The sequence below is a fragment of the Acinonyx jubatus genome, chromosome B4, assembly GCF_027475565.1.
Source record: "Acinonyx jubatus isolate Ajub_Pintada_27869175 chromosome B4, VMU_Ajub_asm_v1.0, whole genome shotgun sequence".
Lineage (NCBI taxonomy): Eukaryota > Metazoa > Chordata > Mammalia > Carnivora > Felidae > Acinonyx > Acinonyx jubatus.
In genome coordinates, this window is record NC_069387.1 from 43,880,674 (window position 1) to 43,900,184 (window position 19,511).

A 19,511-nucleotide genomic window follows, 5' to 3' on the forward strand; every position below is an offset into this window, starting at 1 on the left:
AAGCGAGCAGGGGAGGAGCAGAGAGAGACTGGACAGACTCCCAAGCAGGTTCCGCACCGCAGGGTCAGCACGGAACCTAATGCAAGGCTCAAACACAAGAACCATGAGATCATGACCTGAGACAAAATCAAGAGTCGGATGCTTCACCAACAGAGCTCTACGCAGGTGCCCCTGGAAAGTAATATATTTGTTTCATTTTTTAAAAATTCACATCCAAGTTAGTTAGCATTAGTGCAGTAATTATTTCAGGAGTAGAATCCAGTGATTCATCCCCTACATGTAACACCCAGTGTTCATCCCCACAAGTGTCCTCCTTAATGCCTTTTGCCCATTTAGCCCATCCCCCCCACCCACAACCCCTCCAGCAATCCTCACTTTGTTCTCTGTATTTAAGAGTCACTTATGTTTTGTCCCCGTCCCTGTTTTTATATTATTTTTGCTTCCTTTCCCTTATGTTCCTTTGTTTGTATCTTAGATTCCACATATGAGTGATATCATATGATGTTTGTCTTTCTTTGACTGACTTATTTCACTTAGCATAATACACTCTAGTTCCGTCCACGTTGTTACAAGTGGCAAGATTTCATTCTTTTTGACTGCTGAGTAATCCTCCATTGTATATATACACCACATCTTCTTTATCCATTCATCTGTCGATAGACATTTGGATAACATATTTTAAATGGAAGTGGTTACCTGTATGTGATGGGAGAATTAATAGCATAAAAACTTGAAACAGTTTGAGGAGTAGTCAGGAGTTGATCCAAAGTCTGCTCAAGAGTATTATTTATTTATTTATTTATTTATTTATTTATTTATTTATGTATTTGTTTAGAGTGAGAGAGAACAGCGTGTACACAAGCAGGATTTGAAATAACTGGGTTTTTATTTAGGTGTTAAGATATTCAGGGCCACGTGGATCTTTTCCTCTTACCCAAATTTGTCCTGCAATTCCTTTCTTTAAATTTTATTATTATTATTATTAGTATTTTTAATTTGAGAGAGAGAGAAAGAGAGTGAGTGAGGGAAGAGGCAGAGGAAGAAAAAGAGAGAATCTTAAGCAGTCTCCACCCTCAGCACAGAGCCCAATGCCAGGCTCGATCCCACGACCCTGAACTGAAATCAAGGGTCAGACACAACCGACTGAGTCACCCGGTCACCCCCAAAAGTAATCTTTAACAGAAAATACTCTTTTCACCGAGAAGAGAAGCAAGGAATTGAAGATAATAGTGAAATTGGTATTTAAATCTGCTAGGAAAGCTTCTGTAAGCAATTTGGGAAAATAGGTGACTTCAGAAATTTATTTTATTTTTTTTTAATTTTATGTTTTTGTTACTATTGATACTCCTCTGTAGTTTTCACATCCTTTGTATGCTATGTGTTAAATTATTTAATACTTATATTTCCCACTGTATTTGTTCTAAAGGTTTATTTCCATAGGGTCACAACTATAAATGAATAAATAGACTCTGAAATGTAAAAGACAGCCAAAAAGACTAAGTAGTCATGACAAATAATGTTTATTAGTTCATTTATACAATTCTCATGAAATCAAACAGGTTCTGAATTTGTAACTTTTTGGTGCTCCTCTGATATTTCCGCTAAAACTCTAGGCTTTGCCTTCGTCTCTCATAAAGTCATTTGACAGTTTCTGCTATGAGATAAAAGGGTTACAAATAACATGACAAAAACAATAGAACAAAGACAAGCAGGTCTTGCGTCTGTAATGTCATTGAGATGTGACCCTCATAGCTTTTCTCATAACTTTCTTCTTCTGATTTTTAGTGGACAGCCTTCTCACACAGGCATGAAGAGGGTATGGTGCAGTTATCAGTACCAAGAGTGTGTGCCTTTACATACACACATTTTCCCTGGAAATCCAGACTTGGCTCTGGTAAACCCCTGAGAAATTTAGAAAACACAGGTCACTAGCCATACTCATTATGTGTATACTAAATAGCATTACTTAAGAACTACTATGTGAAATTCACCACACTTAGCACTGTCAAGAACTCAAGGCAGTAAAGACACTCTCCCTCTTGCATAAAGACCTCATGCATTTACAGAGGAGATAAGATAGGCAGGATGTGACAATTATTTACAAGTGGGAAAATACACACCAGTGTAAAAAGAAAGAGAACGCTCTGGCTGGAAAACCATGGCAATAGCATGAAAGGACATATGACCTGGGATATAAAATTATGGTTTAATACAGATTGGTATGATGGAAACCATTCAGCTATGCATGTACAGCTGCAGTTGGAGGAGAGACATTTTGCTTGTAAATACATTACATTAGATAGCCAGCCGATATTAGTAATAAAATGTAGAATGTATATATACATATATGTACGTGTGTGCGCGTCTGTGTGTGTGATATTACAGGATGCTTCTCTCTGCTCTAATGTGTACTTCAATTTACAAAATCACCACTGACTTTAATGCCATACAGTAGATGCTATCTAATACTCGGGTTGAGTTTAGTCCCTAACTAAAGTTCTAGAGCATTTTAGGTCATTGCCAATAAAACTACCTCTCGTCAACTCTACAGCAAAATTGGTTGTCTAATATTGTCTGGAAAAAGGTAAAGTCTGTCTACTGAAACATTAGATGCACATTGCCAACGAAATTAGAAAAAAAAAAGAATTCTGAACTGTGTAGGAAAAATAAATTGCCGAAATATTTTATACTTTCTTCCAGTCATTAATCACATACATATTGAGTATTCTATGTGCCAAACATTGTACAAGGCTTGAAGTAGAGGAAAACATTCAAGTCCCAAAATTCTAATAACTGTAAAGATCAACCAAAGCCATCCCATGTCAGCCTGAGTCTGGTTACTAAAATTATTAAAACATGTTTTTGTTGTCATAATGTTTACAACATTCATCGTTCTCCAGAAGACTGATGAAATTTATTGTGATTGGGGGACTGTGATTTAACTATATAAAGAGATCATGATCACATAAGAAACCTGATATAATAATACCAAAGCCTTCATAAAAAAACAGCATACTTAAGCCAACTTTGTGATGGAAATAGTAAAGCCCTTTATCTTTTATAATTTTTAACTTGAAAATGACATTGCTTATAAGGCAAAATTATCTGGCCACTTAGAATAAAAATATGCCAGAGATATATCTTGCCTTTCTGAATAGTTCCAAATGAAAGAGTGTTATTTCAAAACAAATATGATGTTTCATTTGGCAAAGGAAGAAGAATAAAATTCATATTTAAAGTCAGAAAAGGTAATAAAAACTGGGGCGCCTGGGTGGCTAAGTCGGTTAAGAATCCAACTCTTGACCTGGGCTCAGGTCATGATCTCATGGTTCTTGAGTTCGAACCCCTGCGTCAGGCTCTGTGCTGACAGGTAAGAGCCTGGAGCCTGCTTCAGATTCTGTCTCCTTCTCTCTCTGCCCCTCTCCCGCTCACACTCTTTCTCCCTCTCTCTCTTAAAACTAAACATTAAAAAAAGTAATAAATAAAATTGTCAACCATGAAAATAAGCATAGATTCATAATTTGAAATAATAGCACAGGCAAGACCAGAAAAATATTCATGGTTTTTTACACATTAAAACATTTACTATGAAATATTTAAATGACATATTAAATGAGTTAAATTATTTAAATATTACATTTTAGTGTATCAAAAATGTGACATTAAATTCAGTGATGAAAAAATAATCATTTAAACAGTACTCTGACAATTAGTTACCTAACTGAAATATACATATTAGGAACAGATATAATTATAATTATACATAAACACACATGTACCTGCTTCTCCAGGTACATGTGTACCTGGAGCTTTCTCCATTATATGTCAAAACAAATTTCAAATGAATAAAGACAATCTCTGTACACCTAAATGTTAACTCCTCGTTCATGTAATAAAGGCAAATAAACTTAAAGGGCAAATTACTAAAGGGAAAATCTAGTAAGATGTCTGAAAGAGAGGTTAGACACTTAATATATAAGAAACCATTCCAATAAATAAATAAATAAATAAATAAATATGATAAAATGGTCAAAAGTGTTATTATAGGTTGTAGGAAAAATGGTCTCACTAAATATCAGAAGACTATAACATAAAAGGACAAAATAAAAATAGTCAGCTATCAAAATTATCAAAACTTTGAAATATTACATTTGTCATACAGTGTTGAAGTGGATTTATATACATGTTTTTTCAATAGCTATCGAATGTAAAGTTTCTTGATCACAATTGACCAGTATGTGCTTAAGACCATAAAAAGGAAAAAAAATAAAGAAAGAAAAATAAAAAAAAATAAAACCATAAAAAGGACTCAAATTCTTTGGCCAGGGAATGGCAATTCTATACTTCTTCCCAAAAGAGCAACATAGAAGTCTTAAAATTTACATATAATCATATTCTTGTCCATATTACTTTTCTTATCTAATATTGTAATGAATCAGATTCTATAATTAGAGAGGAATATTTACATTAATTATAAAATACTTACGTGACTTTATGGTTTATAATATTGCTGACGGTATAATGTGAAATAACAAAGGCAAGGGAAAAAAAAGTCTAAATTTTGTCCCCAGTCATCTCTATTTCCTCAAGCTCTTTCAGCAAAAGCCATTGAGAAAGGAAAAGAGAACTAAATTATATATTGGAAACTTACAGCCCAGGAGAAGGAGAGGAGCCATCCTCCCACTTCCATTCATTGTCCTTCTCCCTGTAAGACAGGCCAAGCCAAGTAGGACCTACTGCAATTAATTCCATGACATTCTGCACGGAAGCAAAAAATATAAAGCTATTAATACTAAAAGCACATTACAGACCAAAAATATGGAATTTGTGTCAGGTGAGAAGTAAAGAATCACAAAAAGAAAAAAAAATATATATATATATCCAATGATAAAAGAAACATAAAAAAAATATATTTCAGTTCTTCAGTGCCCGTGCTTTTCTCAAACCAGGAATTACATACAAAGAAAAAAAGAAAGACTGCTAATAGAAAATCTTATATTCAAGAGGGCACCACACAGCAAAAATGAATTTCTTCTATTTACTCATTCTATTGCTTAATCCAACTCTGTGTCTACTCTTCCACAGGAGACATATCATTGAACAAAAATGAGAACGCTTCCTGCTTTGGGCGATTGGGTACAGACAGAGATAAACATACATACAAGTGATACATAAGGTGACACCAGCTATAAAAGAAACTAGAGCAGGGGACCACAGTGAGATATCATCTCAGATCTGTCAGAATGGTTAAAATCAAAACCACAAGAAATGGGGTTGGGGAGGATGTGGAGAAAAAGGAACTTTCCTTCACTGTTAGTGGGGAATGCAATGGGGCCGCCACAGTAGAGGAGGTTCCTCAAAACATTAAAAATAGAACTACCCTATGATCCAGTAGTTGCGCTGCTGGTTATTTACCCAAAGAATACAAAAACACTAATTTGAAAAGGTATGTGCACCCCTATTTTTATTGCAGCAGTATTTACAATAGCCAAGCTATGGAAGCAGTCCAATTATCCATTAATAGATGAATACATACAGAAGATGTGGTAGGTATGAATAACATGATGTTACTCAGCCATAAAAGAATAAAATCTTGACATTTGCAGCATGGATGGATCTAGAGGGTGTAATGCTAAGTAAAATAAATCCGCAAGAGAAAGACAGCCACCATATAATTTCCAACATATATGGAATGTACGAAACAAAACAAATGAACAAAGAATAAAACCAGACACACCAAAAAATGGACTCTTCACTATAAGGAGCAAACTGACGGTTACTAGAGGAGAGGTGGGGGATGGGGTGAGAGGTGAAATGGGTGATGGGGATTCAAGAGGTACGCTTATCAAAAGATAAAGAATGATTTCCTTATTTTAGCCCCTGGATTCAATAGAATAAGGTTAATTTGGAAAAAAAAAGAGTACATTTATCATAATGAGCATTGGGTAATACATAAAATTGTTGAATCACTATGCTGTGCACCTGAAACTACTGTAACACTGTATGTTAACTATATTGCAATTAAAATAAGAAGTGGAAAGGCAAGGCAAGGCAAGGAAAGAAGAAAGGAAAGGGAAGGAGAGGAGAGGAGGAGAGGGGAGGGGAGGGGAAGGAAGGGAAGGGAAGGAAAGGAAAGCAAGGAAAGGAAAGGAAAGGAAAGGAAAGGAAAGGAAAGGAAAGGAAAGGAAAGGAAAGGAAAGGAAAAGGAAAAAATTAAAGCAGGTTAGACTAGGAGTACAGAGAAGGGCATCTGTGGGAGACTAGGGGTGGACACTGATGTACAAGTTGCAAATTTAAATGGGGGTGTCAGGGCAGGTCATTGAGAAGGTGGTACCTGAATGAATGCATACTTGAAGGAGGTGAAATAGTTCATGGTCACATGAGAAAAGAACATTGCATGCAGAGGGAGCAGCAAATGCAACGTTTCTACAGGAAACCGAAAAGAACGGCTTGCTGAAGTGGAGCAGGCCAGGAAAAGATGAGTGAAAAACGAAGCAAGAGAGTACTCCTTTCTCTGTTTTTAGAGCCACAGGTGAACACTTCCTGTGACTGGTATCTACCATATATTCATATCCCAGAAGTAAAGAAGAAAATACAATCTCACCTTTAACCTACTCCCTTCTGTCTTTAAAAATGTAGCATTCAAAGAGACACAAATATCGAAACAGTCTAACCAAGAAACCATTTCCATGGTTTGGTGGTAGCAGTGGTCATTGGATTGAACCCAGTGTTTCAGAGGACGTCCACACCTGACTCCTAGGAAAGAAAATATTTTTTATTAAAAATTCAAGTCGGTTAACATACAAAGTAGTCTTGACTTCAGGAGGAGAACCCAGTGATCCGTCTCTTACCTAGGACACCCAGCATTCATCCCAAAGAATTCTCTCCTTAATGCCCATCACCGTTTAGCCCATCCCCCGCCCATCACCTCCCCTCCAGCAGCCCTCAGTTTGTTCTCTGTGTTTAAGAGTCTCTTATGGTTTGCCTCCCTCTCTGGTTTTCTCTTATTTTTCCTTCCCTTCCCCTATGTTCATCTGTTCAGTTTCTCAAATTCCACACATGAGTGAAATCATACGATACCTGTCTCTCTTTGCCTGATTTATTTTGCCTAGCATCATACCCTCTAGTTCCACCCACATTTTTGCAAATGACAATATTTCATTCGTTTTCATTGTGAAGTATATATATATATATATATATATATATATACACATACATACATACACACACACACACGTATATACATACGTATGTGTGTGTCTGTGTATATATATATACACGTGTATTTATACACGCACACACACATGTATGTATATACACATACACACATACATACGCATACCTCATATCTTCTTTACTCATTCACCAGTCAATGGACATTTGGGCTCTTTCCATAATTTGGCCTTGTTAATAGCACTGCTATAAACATTGGGGTGTATGTGCCCAGGAAAGAAAATATTTACAACTCAGAGCCCACAGACCCTCAGAACCCACAAACAAGGCCTTATTGCTTCATACCTTTCCCTTTTCAGATAAATAAGACTGTTATTAAGAATTATTATCAACTCAGAATTTTTTCACTTCCAAATTACCTTGTTTCTGATTTAGTTCATGTAAAGCCTCAAGGAGATACTCCTGGCTTTGCAGCCACTCTAGGGTTTCTGCATAGGACAATAAGGCTTAATAATAGACGAGAAGACACATTACATCAGATATAGTCACAATAGGGAAATTATAATAATGAAAATTACCAAGTCACAATAATGAAATTACCATGCGGCAAAATACATAAATAATTTTGGTCAATTCCCCTCTCTTCTGAATTACGTTTACCTTTAGCTGAAATAATCAATCGCTTAGAAACCAGCCTTTTAAAATGCACAACTTAGCGATCGTAATCAACAATACTGTATTAGAAATTCAAAGCTCCTAAGGCACTGAATCTTCATTGTTCTCAATACAGAATTGAAATGGTAATTATGCAACATGATATGGTACTGTAGTAATCATACTGCAATATACAAATGCATTAAGCCAACATTTCATACATCTCAAACAGACACAGGGTTAGATGTTAAGCATATCTCAATAAAAAAAAGAAAAAGATAGAAAGAAACCAGTCTTTTATCACAGCCTGTCACTAAGGGCTCCCACATGGTTGATTTAAGTATTCAAGATAGATTTGGTACCTCACAAGAAACAAACTAACATTCTAATGCATGGCCTTTTAAAATATTTATTGTAAATATAGACTATTGTATATTACAATTACTTAACATAAAAGACGCTTTATGACGACTCTAGTATTTTCAACTCTTATTCTTAGGAGTTTGAAACTATGAAAACACCATGACTTTTCAGGTATTTAAATTCTTCCATTTCTATGCTCCACGAACATCTTGCACACCTCTATGCACACCTGGACATTTTGATTTATTTTTGGTTTATATGCTTTCTCCTGAGCCTCCCAATGGTAAGGTTCATACTGATCACTAGCCTAGTGGCTGGCATTTAGTGTGCATTGAACAAATGTGGATGAATAAATGAGTGAATGAGCTAATTAATTAATATAGGAAGCCTTGTCTCATAAATATGTGACTCACTCAGTTTCAGAAGATTATGTGAGGAACTAAGAGGCAAGAAGTCGTCAAAACAGCCATGATGTTGTGTCAGAGGGCTCCTGTTACGTTATACAACCAACCATTTCAGGACCGCAACAAGAAGAACAATCTAGCATTCTGTAAAAAGAGTTTGTTCTAGCTTTCATATTACCTTTATTTTGATCAAGAACATTTTGGACATGAAGAAATTTGTCTGCTTTGCTTTGAAAAGACTCAATCAATGCGTTAAGGCTCTTCATGTTGGTCGCTGATGCCTCGACAGTATGAAAGTCTAAGAACAAGAATTCCCAATACATATAAACCACATTCTTAATTATGATGTAGCAGTGTGTTCAATTATAAGGTATAATTTTTATAGTTTCCTCCCTAATAAAGGTCTCCATAAATATTTTCCAAGACTTTAAAAAGATCTATGGCTAAATACACTTTCATTTATCCACTATCATTTCTAAAGTCTATGACTAAATCTGAAATATCAACCTAATTTCCTTAGAAGTTTGAATGCACGTTTCTATTAATAGAAAAATGGTACAATTCAAAACAGATAACAAAAACAATAAACATAGTCTTGAATAAATCTTTTGGCATCATGAATGGTTGATTTAATGTGTAGAATTTCACTTCCTGATCAAAATTACAGAATTTTGAGTTTCGAGCTGATGTTATCAAAGAGGAACACTTATTTTCAAATCACTAGTTGTGAATAATTTTAGTAGCAATAAAAACATTCTGCCTGCCAATCTAATTTAGGCTGCTGGAGACACTGACAATTTAAGCAAATTACAGAAGAAATTACTTTCTGTCTTCAAAGTAAATACAGTCGTAAATTCATTGAACTTATTTCTTAGCTAGTTGTAGTTTTCAAATAACAATAATAATCATTGCTATTACTATCTCTACAGCAATTGCAATAATATCACCTCCCTGGAAAAACAGGTGCAGTTACTGAGAGCTCACAGAGTGAAATTATTTCATATGGTAAAAATTGTGATAAATTTCATGTCATTTTTTACCTGTTCTTTTTTCACTTATGGCATTAAAACATTCACCAAAAACTATTATCTGAAAACGGTTTAAAACAATATGATAATCTGAGAAATCTTTTCCCCTAATAAATCAGACTTACACTGATAACCAAAGAATCCACATAATGCCAAGAGCAGCAAGCTGAAGATTCCCAGGACCACAGGAATGATTCCATACAGAAAAAAGGGAATAGAAGAAGCTAAGAAACAGAGTGAGTGATAATCAGAGATATTCTGAGCTCCTATTGTTTGAAAGATTAATACCATTATTAGCCATTGGCTATTGCTCTTAAAATATCCCAAATTTTCTGAAACACATTGTCCAATGAACTTTTAGGCTGAATGAGAAGGGAACAAATCTACTTAAGAGGATGTGCAGAAACGAATTAACATAGCAGACCTGACTACCATCCTTTGAAAGGTCTGCTTGTAAGGTTGGCCTTGGCTGGCTTCTGGAAACCTAGATTTCAAGAGGGTTTCCACAACAGTTATTGATAAGAGTGGCTCACTATTCCTGAACTGTTTATGCACACCATGTAGTTCATGATAATCTCCTGCTTTCCTTCTGAAAGTCTGGAGTTTTGTTACATGCCAGCCAGAGGTTGCCTGTGTAATCAGCCCCAATAACGACCCTGAACACCAATAGTCTAATGAGTTTCTTGGGATGGCAACATTTGACACACATTGTCACAACGTGCAGGGGGAATTTGCCTGGCCTGTGTGACTCTACTGAGAAAAGACCCTTGCAAGCTTGAGTCTAGTGTCCCCCGTTCTTTATTCCATGTACCTTTTCCTTTTGCTGTTTGGGCTTGGTATCCTTCCATTGCCATGAATCTTAGCTATAAGTATGAGTATCTATGTGAGTTCTCCCAGTCAACCATCAAACCTGAGCATGATCTTGGTTTAGTCATGGTCAGATGAAAAATTTACGTACAGGTATTAAATACCCTTAAACAACAGGTATAAAATTTCAGCTCAGATTACCTTATTCTCATTAATATAATCAGATGGGAGAAATGGTTAATTATTTTAAATATCTTCTGTTATTCAAATAGAATTCTTTCTGTGATCTTTCTCACTAGTGGTACATTCTTCTTAGAAAGAATTACTTTATAATAAATCTTGGGGACTATTTTGGATTTAGGCCAAATATCTATAATTTCTTCAGTTTCACAACAATAAGATGCTACATCGCCACATTTTAGAAACCAAACTTTTAGCCATCGTGGTTTATAGCCTCTTCTTGGTATGTTTATTTCTTCTGAAATAAACTTATAGACTCTAGTTTAAAAAAAAAAAAACATTATACTTCTGAAGAATTGCACTTCTGAAATGAGGCAAAACGCTGCCATAAAGAAAATGGTTATGTTAATAACTACTGTCCAAATCACTTCTCTAACTTTCTGAATAATGTAATGGCAGTTATCGACCAGATGCATTTGTAACTGTCTGGAGACATTCTTGGTGTCATAACTGAGGGGCAAGGGCTACTGAGGAGCAATGTGACTGGTGTCTAGTGAATAGAAGCCAGAGATGCTACTAACCATCCTACAATTACTGGACCATCCCCCACAACAAAAAGTCATTTAGCCCAAAATGTCAGTGGTGCTGAAGCTGAGAGATCGTGCTCTACTAATGTTTCATTATGATCAAAAGGATGCAATCATATAGTAGGGCTCTACCTTTCTCGTCGTTTTATAAATCTGCTGAATTTTAAATCATGATCACATTTCAAATTTTGCACCTTGATCATGTTTAAGTCTCCCCGTTTCATGCCAGGAAACAAGTCAAAATTTGGACAAATGGCTTCTTTTGTATTTGAATATTCTCCTTAATGTATGAAATTTTCAAATGTCTTTGTGAGAAAATATGCTTTTGATTAATTACTATATACATTTTGAAAAACTTTTAATCTCTATATTTTCTCTAAATTGTAAAATTCCAAAATAGTAACAGCCAGAGAAAAGTAAAATCAGGTGAAGAAGTACCTTAAGATAAGAAAGAGAAAACACAGATCCATAAAATCTGGTATATATACTGTACCACTCATGTGAGTAGGCTCAGGATTTGGGCCCCATTCATCCTCTGGGGCAGGAGGAGGAGGAGGAAGAGGAAGGTTCAAGTCCACAATTGTCTCTGTCTGCTCTGTGATTTCTTTAGCATAGAAAATACATAATTAATTGTTTTTAATGTATTTAAATTTTAGTTAGTTAACATACAATGCAATATTGGTTTCAGGAGTAGAATTAAGAGGTTCGTCACTTACACACAACACCCAGGGCTCATCACAACAGGTGCCCTCATTAATACGCATCACCCATCTAGCCTTTCTCCCATCCACCATTAATTTATATTGTTGTAAAGCAAATAAGATTAGAACTTAACTTAGAGATTCATGACTATTTTCAAAAATTGTTAAAAAAATGATTATAGTAGTACTGAAATCAGAAACAGTCAAATCACATTTCCATCTAACAGCCCACTCAGCTAAAACTATTTAAATGATTGATTATGCTTTTGGTTGAGCCGGGAACTACATCATTATTTCTGTTAATTTTATTTAAAAACATCCTTTCAGTATATCTGAAACATATTAAAGAAAATATAAGGCCTTTATGCCCCTGTTATAATCATAACCATCAATGATGATAGACAAAGATGATGAAAATTTTATTTTCATTAAAATGGTATAGGATTTTGAATGAAAAAAAAAATACCTGGAGGCTGCTGAGAGTCTGGAGCATTGGACATGATGAAGCCTTCTGGATAGTTCCTTGAGCCCCGTGCTGAAAAGAAATCCACAAAGATGGTGGTAAGTGAATGAAGAGATTTGTTCTGCCACTACCCTAGAGTTGATGAAAAGTACGGACCTACCCTAAATGGGAGGCTACTTACAGTGTATGATACTAACTTACTTTGGTAAAAACCACAGAGGAAATGTGAAAGCAACTGGATATATTTCTAACAGTTTTGAAACATAAAAATTGTTCCTACTTCATTAAATTATGTACAACAAGCCTTTTAATTGCATCTGGTTTGTGCAAGTAATGGTCTGAAAATAAATTAGGAAAAGTCACTGTCATAACAAAAACTTGTAAATAAGTAGTCCCCAGTGAAAATTTTCGTGAGAATTGGGTATGTACTAAAGAAAGACATAGGTCCATGGAACTAAGGGTCTAGCCAACTAGAGGGATAAGAAGGAAATATTGGAAATAACAGATATCAGTTAAAGAGACATTTAAATGACACCCTATAATAAATACCTATTGAGGAATTAGACCGCATAATAAAATCTATAGATCAAGATATTGACAGTTTGGCTTAAGGTTTTTTGGTACTAAGTCCCTCTGCCACTTTTTTTTTCAAGTAAAAACAAGTTCTATTCATAGAAATAAAATTGGGTAACCACTAACAATCTACCATGTGCTATTTATTGAACTCAGATGAAAAAAAAAATACCTGGAGTGCGTAGAAATCGATATTGTACATAAATAAAAATAGGCATAAGACTCTTTCTCATCATTGGTGTTACAACCTCACAGAAACGAATATATATTTAGGCCAGTCTGGTTGAAACCACACAAGATACCTTAGACACAGGCGGTTGTCATGCTTTCCATTCTTCTATGTCCAGTTCAGAATGGCCTTTTAAGTAATCTTAAAAATATATTGCATTTTATCTTTTAGTATATGAAATACAAGGTTGGCTAATGAGAATATTATAACATTACTGTTCGCTCAAAGATCTCAGTAAATCTCGGGATGGAGAGAGTTGAGACGTAATCAAAAGATATCATACATTAACTTTCTGCCTATACTGTGATTCATTTTTATTTTGTTTACTCTCTGACTCTAAATATAAAACTCTCATTGTATTGCATTGGATCAGGATTCAGATAAATATAAGTGGGAAAAAAGAGAAAGTATTAATCATTAATGTTTGAATATCACTTATAATAAGCAAATATGAAAAATATCATGTGGGCATATATAATATTCCATTCATGGATCTATTCATTCTATTTAGAATGAAATAAAGTTGACTACACTATAGCCTTTTGATATGATTAATCACCTCTCCACATGAGTAGTTATATAACCATGCATTTTTTTAAATTTTTTTTAATGTTTTTATTTATTTTTGAGCAAGAGAGAGAGCATGAGCAGCAGAGGGGCAGAAAGGGAGGGAGACACAGAATCTGAAGCAGGCTCCAGGCTCTAAGCTGTTAGCACAGAGCCCGACATGGGGCTCGAACTCCTGGACTGTGAGATCATGACCTGAGCTGAAGTTGGATGCTTAAACGACTGAGCCACCCGGATGCCCCTATAACCATGCATTTTTAAGAAAGTATTCTTGGGGCACCTGGGTGGCTCAACCAGTTAAGTATCTGACTTTAGGTCAGGTCATGATCTCGGGGTTCATGAGTTCGAGCCCCGCATCAGGCTCTGTGCTGACAGCTCAAGCCTGGAGCCTGCTTCAGATTCTGTGCCTCCCTCTCTCTCTCTCTGCCCCACCCCTGCTTGTAATCTCTCTCTCTCTCTCTCTCAAAAATAAATAAACATTAAATTTTTTTAATAAAAGAAAGAATTCTTTAAAGAATAAACCAGAAGAAGGTTCTACATGTTCTGTTGTTTAAAAACAAAAATCAAGTTGCAGACTAGGGGGCAGTTGCATGGCATAGGAAAAGGAAAAGTGGAAGGAAAATGAGCAACAAGAGGAAGAAAAGGAGAGGATGGAAAAAAAGAAGAAATAATATACGTAAATATACTTATTTAATTCATAGGAGCATAAATAATGATTTACACAGGTGATCATAGGCAAGTGGGACCCAGGTCATGATCCTAGGGTCATGAAATCATGACCTGCATCAAGCTTCACACAGAGCATGGAACCGCCTTAAATCTCTCTCTCTCTCTCTCTCTCTCTCTCTCTCTGTATATAATTAATAATTATTATATAATATATAAATAATAATAGATATATTGTTTATATTGATATATAATTAAATATATAATAATTAATAGAACTATCCTATGATCGAGCAATTCCACTTCTAGAGATACATCCAAAGGAAATGAAAACAAGATCTCAAAGAGACACCTGCCCTCCCCATGCTCATTGCAGCATTATTAACAACAGCCAAGATATGGAAACACCCTCAGTGTCTGCCAACAAATGGATAAAGAAGATTTGATACATACACATACACACATGCACAAATATTATTCAACCATGAGAAAGAAAGAAATCCTGCCATTTGCCACAACATGGAGGGGCCATGGGGGCATTGTGCTAAGTGAAATAAGCCAGACAGACAAAGACAAATACTGCATGGCATCATTTATGTAGAATCTAAAAAAGAAGATCAAACGCATAAAAACAGAAAGTAGAAGATGGGTTGTCAAGGGTTGGGGGGTAGAGGAAACAGGGAGAGCTTGTTAAAAGGCTACAAACTTTCAGCTATAAGACGAATAAGGTCGGAGGAACTAATATGGTAATACAGTGGCTATAGTTGATAACACTGTACTATATAATTGAAATTTGCAAAGACGGGACTTAAATGTTTTCACGCCCCCCCCCCCCACGATTGTTTCGATAAAGCTGAAAATAAAAGATGGGAAACAAAAGCATACAAGGATAGAAAGGAATGGAGGAATATACTTGAAAATGTTGCTAGTAGATGCCACTAGGCAGTAGATCATGCCTGGCACTTATTTTCTCTGCGGTCTAATCATTTTTTTTAATTTTCTATAAGAAAGATGCTTTACATTTGTGAGAACATATAACAACAAAACTATTTAAATTGTTTAATAAAATACAAATCAGTATATCATTTCTTCATCATCCTTCATTTTCATCTCAGCACAGGCATCATTATCCAATTTTTCTTCTGTTAGTACATTTTTTCTCTTTTCATTCCAAAATCATAGATGCATAACATATTTGTTTTTATTCCCTGTTTACCTTTTCGTATTTAATAATCGCCACCTAAATTCAGTGAAGGATGTCATCTGTAAGAACCCATTTGTTCTAATTATACGCAGTCCTAAATCGTACAGTACAATTGCTTCACTTTCTGATTGAAAATCTAAGGTATACCTGACCAAATTGAACTGAATTGAAAAATGTATAATATAATAGAAAAAAACTTTGAATAGAGTCCTAAAATAGGTACTGGAGTCAACATAGTTAAATTCTCATCCAAGTTTTGTAGCTTTGAAATATCAGTGTTTTAGTCAATTGCCATTTAGCACGCTTCTCCATCTAGAATATAATAAATTAGAATGAATAATCCTTCTGATCCATAGTCAGATACATTATCCATTGCTCCACCGCCCTGCACCTAAAAACAAACAAATGAACAAACAAAAAGATAAAAAGAGAAGGAGGCAAACCATGAGAAACTCTTAAATATAGAGAACAACTAAGGGTTGCTGGAGGGGTGGTGGGTAAGGGTTGGGCTAAATGAGTGATGGGTATTAAGGAGGGCACTTGTTGGGATGAGCACTGGGCGCTATATGTAAGCGATGAATCATTAAATTCTACTCCTTAAACCAATACTACACTTTATATTAACTAACTTGAATTTAAATAAAAACTTGCCAAAAAAATAGAATAAATGATCCTTAACATACTCTTGAAGTTAAGCATATGTGGTCCTTCTGAAGCCACTTAACTTTAAATTAATTTTTGTTCCAGCCAGACCTACAGTGAACTCTGAATTTGAATAATTATGAATTATTTCTCTTAAAAGTTTCTAGGATGACTAGAAATCCCTTTTTTTTATTGTGATGTATTTGCTAACTTTAGTAATCAGAGCAACTCTTTCAGCAAAACTTGTCTTGACATTGGAATTACACCATTTCATTATTCTTCACAGAACAAAATGCTAGTAACATAATATTAAGGTAAGATTTCTTTGTTTGTTTTTGCAATATCTACTAGATGTTAAAGGAATTTTCTTTTTTTAAGTTTATTTATTTATTTTGAGAGAAAGAGTATGCCCAAGTGAGCAGGGGAACAGCAGTGAGACAGGAAGAGAGAGAATGCCAAGCAGGCTCTGAGCCGTGAGCACAGAGCCTTAGGCAGGGCTCCATCTCAGAACTGTGAGATCATGACCTGGGACGGAATCAAGAGTCAGATGCTTAACCAACTGAGCCACCTACGTGCCCCAAAAGGAATTTTCTATATATAATATTTTAAAGTTCTTTTTCATCAGTAAATATTCTGAATTATGAACCAGGAGAGGACAAAGATGATAATTTCCCACATATCTTTATATAACACTTGCCATATGTGACTATGTTGTAAATACACCTCTTAAGGGCAAAGGTTGTAACGTTTCCCCTTAATCTCTGTAGTATAACGTCACTATAGGGTTTTTGAATTTAGCAAATAAAAATACAGAATACTTTGAATTTCAGATAAATAAAAAAATTTTCAGAGGAATATTTACACTATAAAAATTTTCATTGTTTATCTGAAAATACAAATTTAACGGGGCCTCTGCGTTTTATCTGGTATTCCTACCCTAACCTCAATAGGATGCTTAAAAGGTACTATTTAATGCTGAGAAAAATGGAACAAATGAATTGAAATTACTGCTTCTTTCCAATGAGTTGCATCCCCTTTTGATGCAAGACTTATTTGCCAGTGTTCTGTAATTGCTTAGGATATACGAAATGTGAAATTATAGTACAACTGAATAAAAATAGGAAGAATTTTAACCTTATTTTCACCGTAAACTTAAGAAATGCTATCAGATTTACTTGAAATCTCCACCCATGTGTTTCACTATGTGACCGTATCTTACACATCCTCCAATCCATCTGGAAAACCTCTGTGGGATGAAAAGAATACTTTCAATTTTGTGGAAAACACACGAAAAAAATCCACTATATTATCTATTAGTGATGTCTAAAACTCTAAGAGGTCAGAAAATGTATAATTATCTAACTCTCTTCTAATTTACATTGTCTTTCTATGAGGCTCAATAAAATACAGCAATATATCTATAAAGCAAATGCTTTAGAGATAGTTTAGGAATGTATAAATGAAGAAGTTAACACAAGAGGAATTTTGAGATGCTTTCCTTAATAAAATCTGTTGCTCCTGAGCACATAAAACTATAGGGCATATGTTTTACAAAAGATGTCATTTTGGAATAAATACTGTTTCGCTTGCCTATCTCCTAACCTCCACCCTCACCTACCACCATGAGCCATAGAGTCAATGAGGTTAAAAGTGTCACCAGCAAGCTGCCCACTGACCCCCTTCTTCACGGGACTGTTAACCTCAGCTTTTAGAGGCAAACAACCAGAGCTCCGGCCTAAACCAGTTTGAGCCTGACCACCAACTCACACCTGCGCAGTGTAGATAGACCACAGGGTGTCTGTCCACAGTGACTTCTGCCTCGTTATAATGTTAAAAAGCTCCCCCCAAAAAAGGAACACAAGGTTCATTAACACAACATAGAATGCATGTATAGGCCTGTTCTCTCTGTACCCCTGGGCAATCTTATGCCTGCCTTCATACAGGCTGATGACACAACTCCCCTGTTTGAATATTCATCTTAACTCTAAACAAAAGAAACCCACCGACTCCTACGTGGGGAGTCACCCTTTTGGAGGGTAAGTCCCCGTGATCTCCTTTGCTGCAAATAAAATTTCCTTTATGAGACACCTCCACTTGGTGTAGTCTTTCCCTGAGACTTACTGAAGAGCAAATTCAGTTCAGAAAGCTGAACTGCAGAATCAGAAAGCCAGCAAGATTCTGGGCATATTTTTCCCCAAATGCAGTTAATAAAATTGCCAAGTACAGCAACTTCCCCCTATTTCATGGGACAATCCGGTCCTTGTGATAATAATCTATAAAAGACGAAATATCAAAGGGAATTCAGACCACATTACTTTCACAAGTAGTAAATCTATATGATATGCAGATAAATACAGACAATGATGCTCATTACATTACAGGCCATTATGTTTTCTCATTGGGTTTTTCCTACTAGATTTTCAGATTCTTGAGGAAACAGCTTTATTCACCTTCAACAGTTAACCATAAAATTCAGCAAAATGTTGACACACTAAGTGTTGATTAAATGGTGATGGAAGGATAGGCTTGCTACCTGCCACAAATGTACTGAACCATCTAGATCTCCCCTTCAGGACGGAAGACGTTACTCAGGACGCTGTAGGTAAAGCAATCTGAGAGGTAGATGCACACGGGTGTGGTCCTATCAGGAATTGGGCTCCTCTGAGGAGAATCTTCTCACCCAAGGTCAAGCTCTCTTCCTGGGGACAATTCCAATGCCAGTGTTTTGTTACTGTTTTTCTACCTGACCGTTGTGTTTAAATCATTTATTCATGTCTTACCACAGAGAATGTGGGCTATGAAACAGACATAAGGTTAATTCTAAAAGAAAAAGTTTGCATTCAAAAAAAAAAAAAATACGTGGGAAAGGGGTAAAAGTATATTCAATGTTTCACATCACACTTTAGTAGATATTTCACACTCACTGTAAGGAAAGGACATTTGGCCTTTAGGTTTTATTTAATGTCATTATTAAGGAAAGGAAGGTATAATTTTCCTTGTCCATGAAGTGACCGGGAAGCCAGTCAAATTCTCCTATAAATCCATCAGAGAAGATGTATTTATACCTCTAATTAAAAAGATTTATAAAATATTTTTATATCTATTTATATCTATATCTATTTATATCTATTTAATCTCTATTTATTTATACATCTAATTAAAAAGATTTATAAAATATTTTTATATCTATTTATATCTATTTTATATATATTTATATCTACTTAGTATCTATTTATTATACATCTAATTAAAAAGATTTATAAAACCTTT

General features: G+C 35.3%; 1 protein-coding gene across 3 annotated transcripts; it reads right to left on the reverse strand.

Annotated features, from left to right (window-relative positions):
- Window positions 1–1,504: 1,504 nt before the first annotated feature.
- Window positions 1,505–12,521, reverse strand: LOC113597882 (C-type lectin domain family 9 member A-like). Of its 3 annotated transcripts, none has more exons than XM_053225809.1 (8): window positions 12,364–12,521; window positions 11,690–11,800; window positions 9,748–9,846; window positions 8,773–8,892; window positions 7,593–7,661; window positions 6,605–6,756; window positions 4,652–4,758; window positions 1,505–1,902 (listed from the first exon to the last, which is right to left on the reverse strand). In XM_053225809.1, the coding sequence occupies exons 1-8, from the start codon at window positions 12,395–12,397 to the stop codon at window positions 1,782–1,784; spliced, it is 813 nt and encodes a 270-aa protein (XP_053081784.1). In that variant the 5' UTR covers window positions 12,398–12,521; the 3' UTR covers window positions 1,505–1,781. The 3 variants fall into 3 exon arrangements, with proteins under 3 accessions (XP_053081784.1, XP_053081783.1, XP_053081785.1); XM_053225808.1 differs by having other exon boundaries at window positions 7,593–7,679; XM_053225810.1 differs by lacking the exon at window positions 9,748–9,846 and having other exon boundaries at window positions 7,593–7,679.
- Between the last annotated feature and the right edge of the window lie 6,990 nt (window positions 12,522–19,511).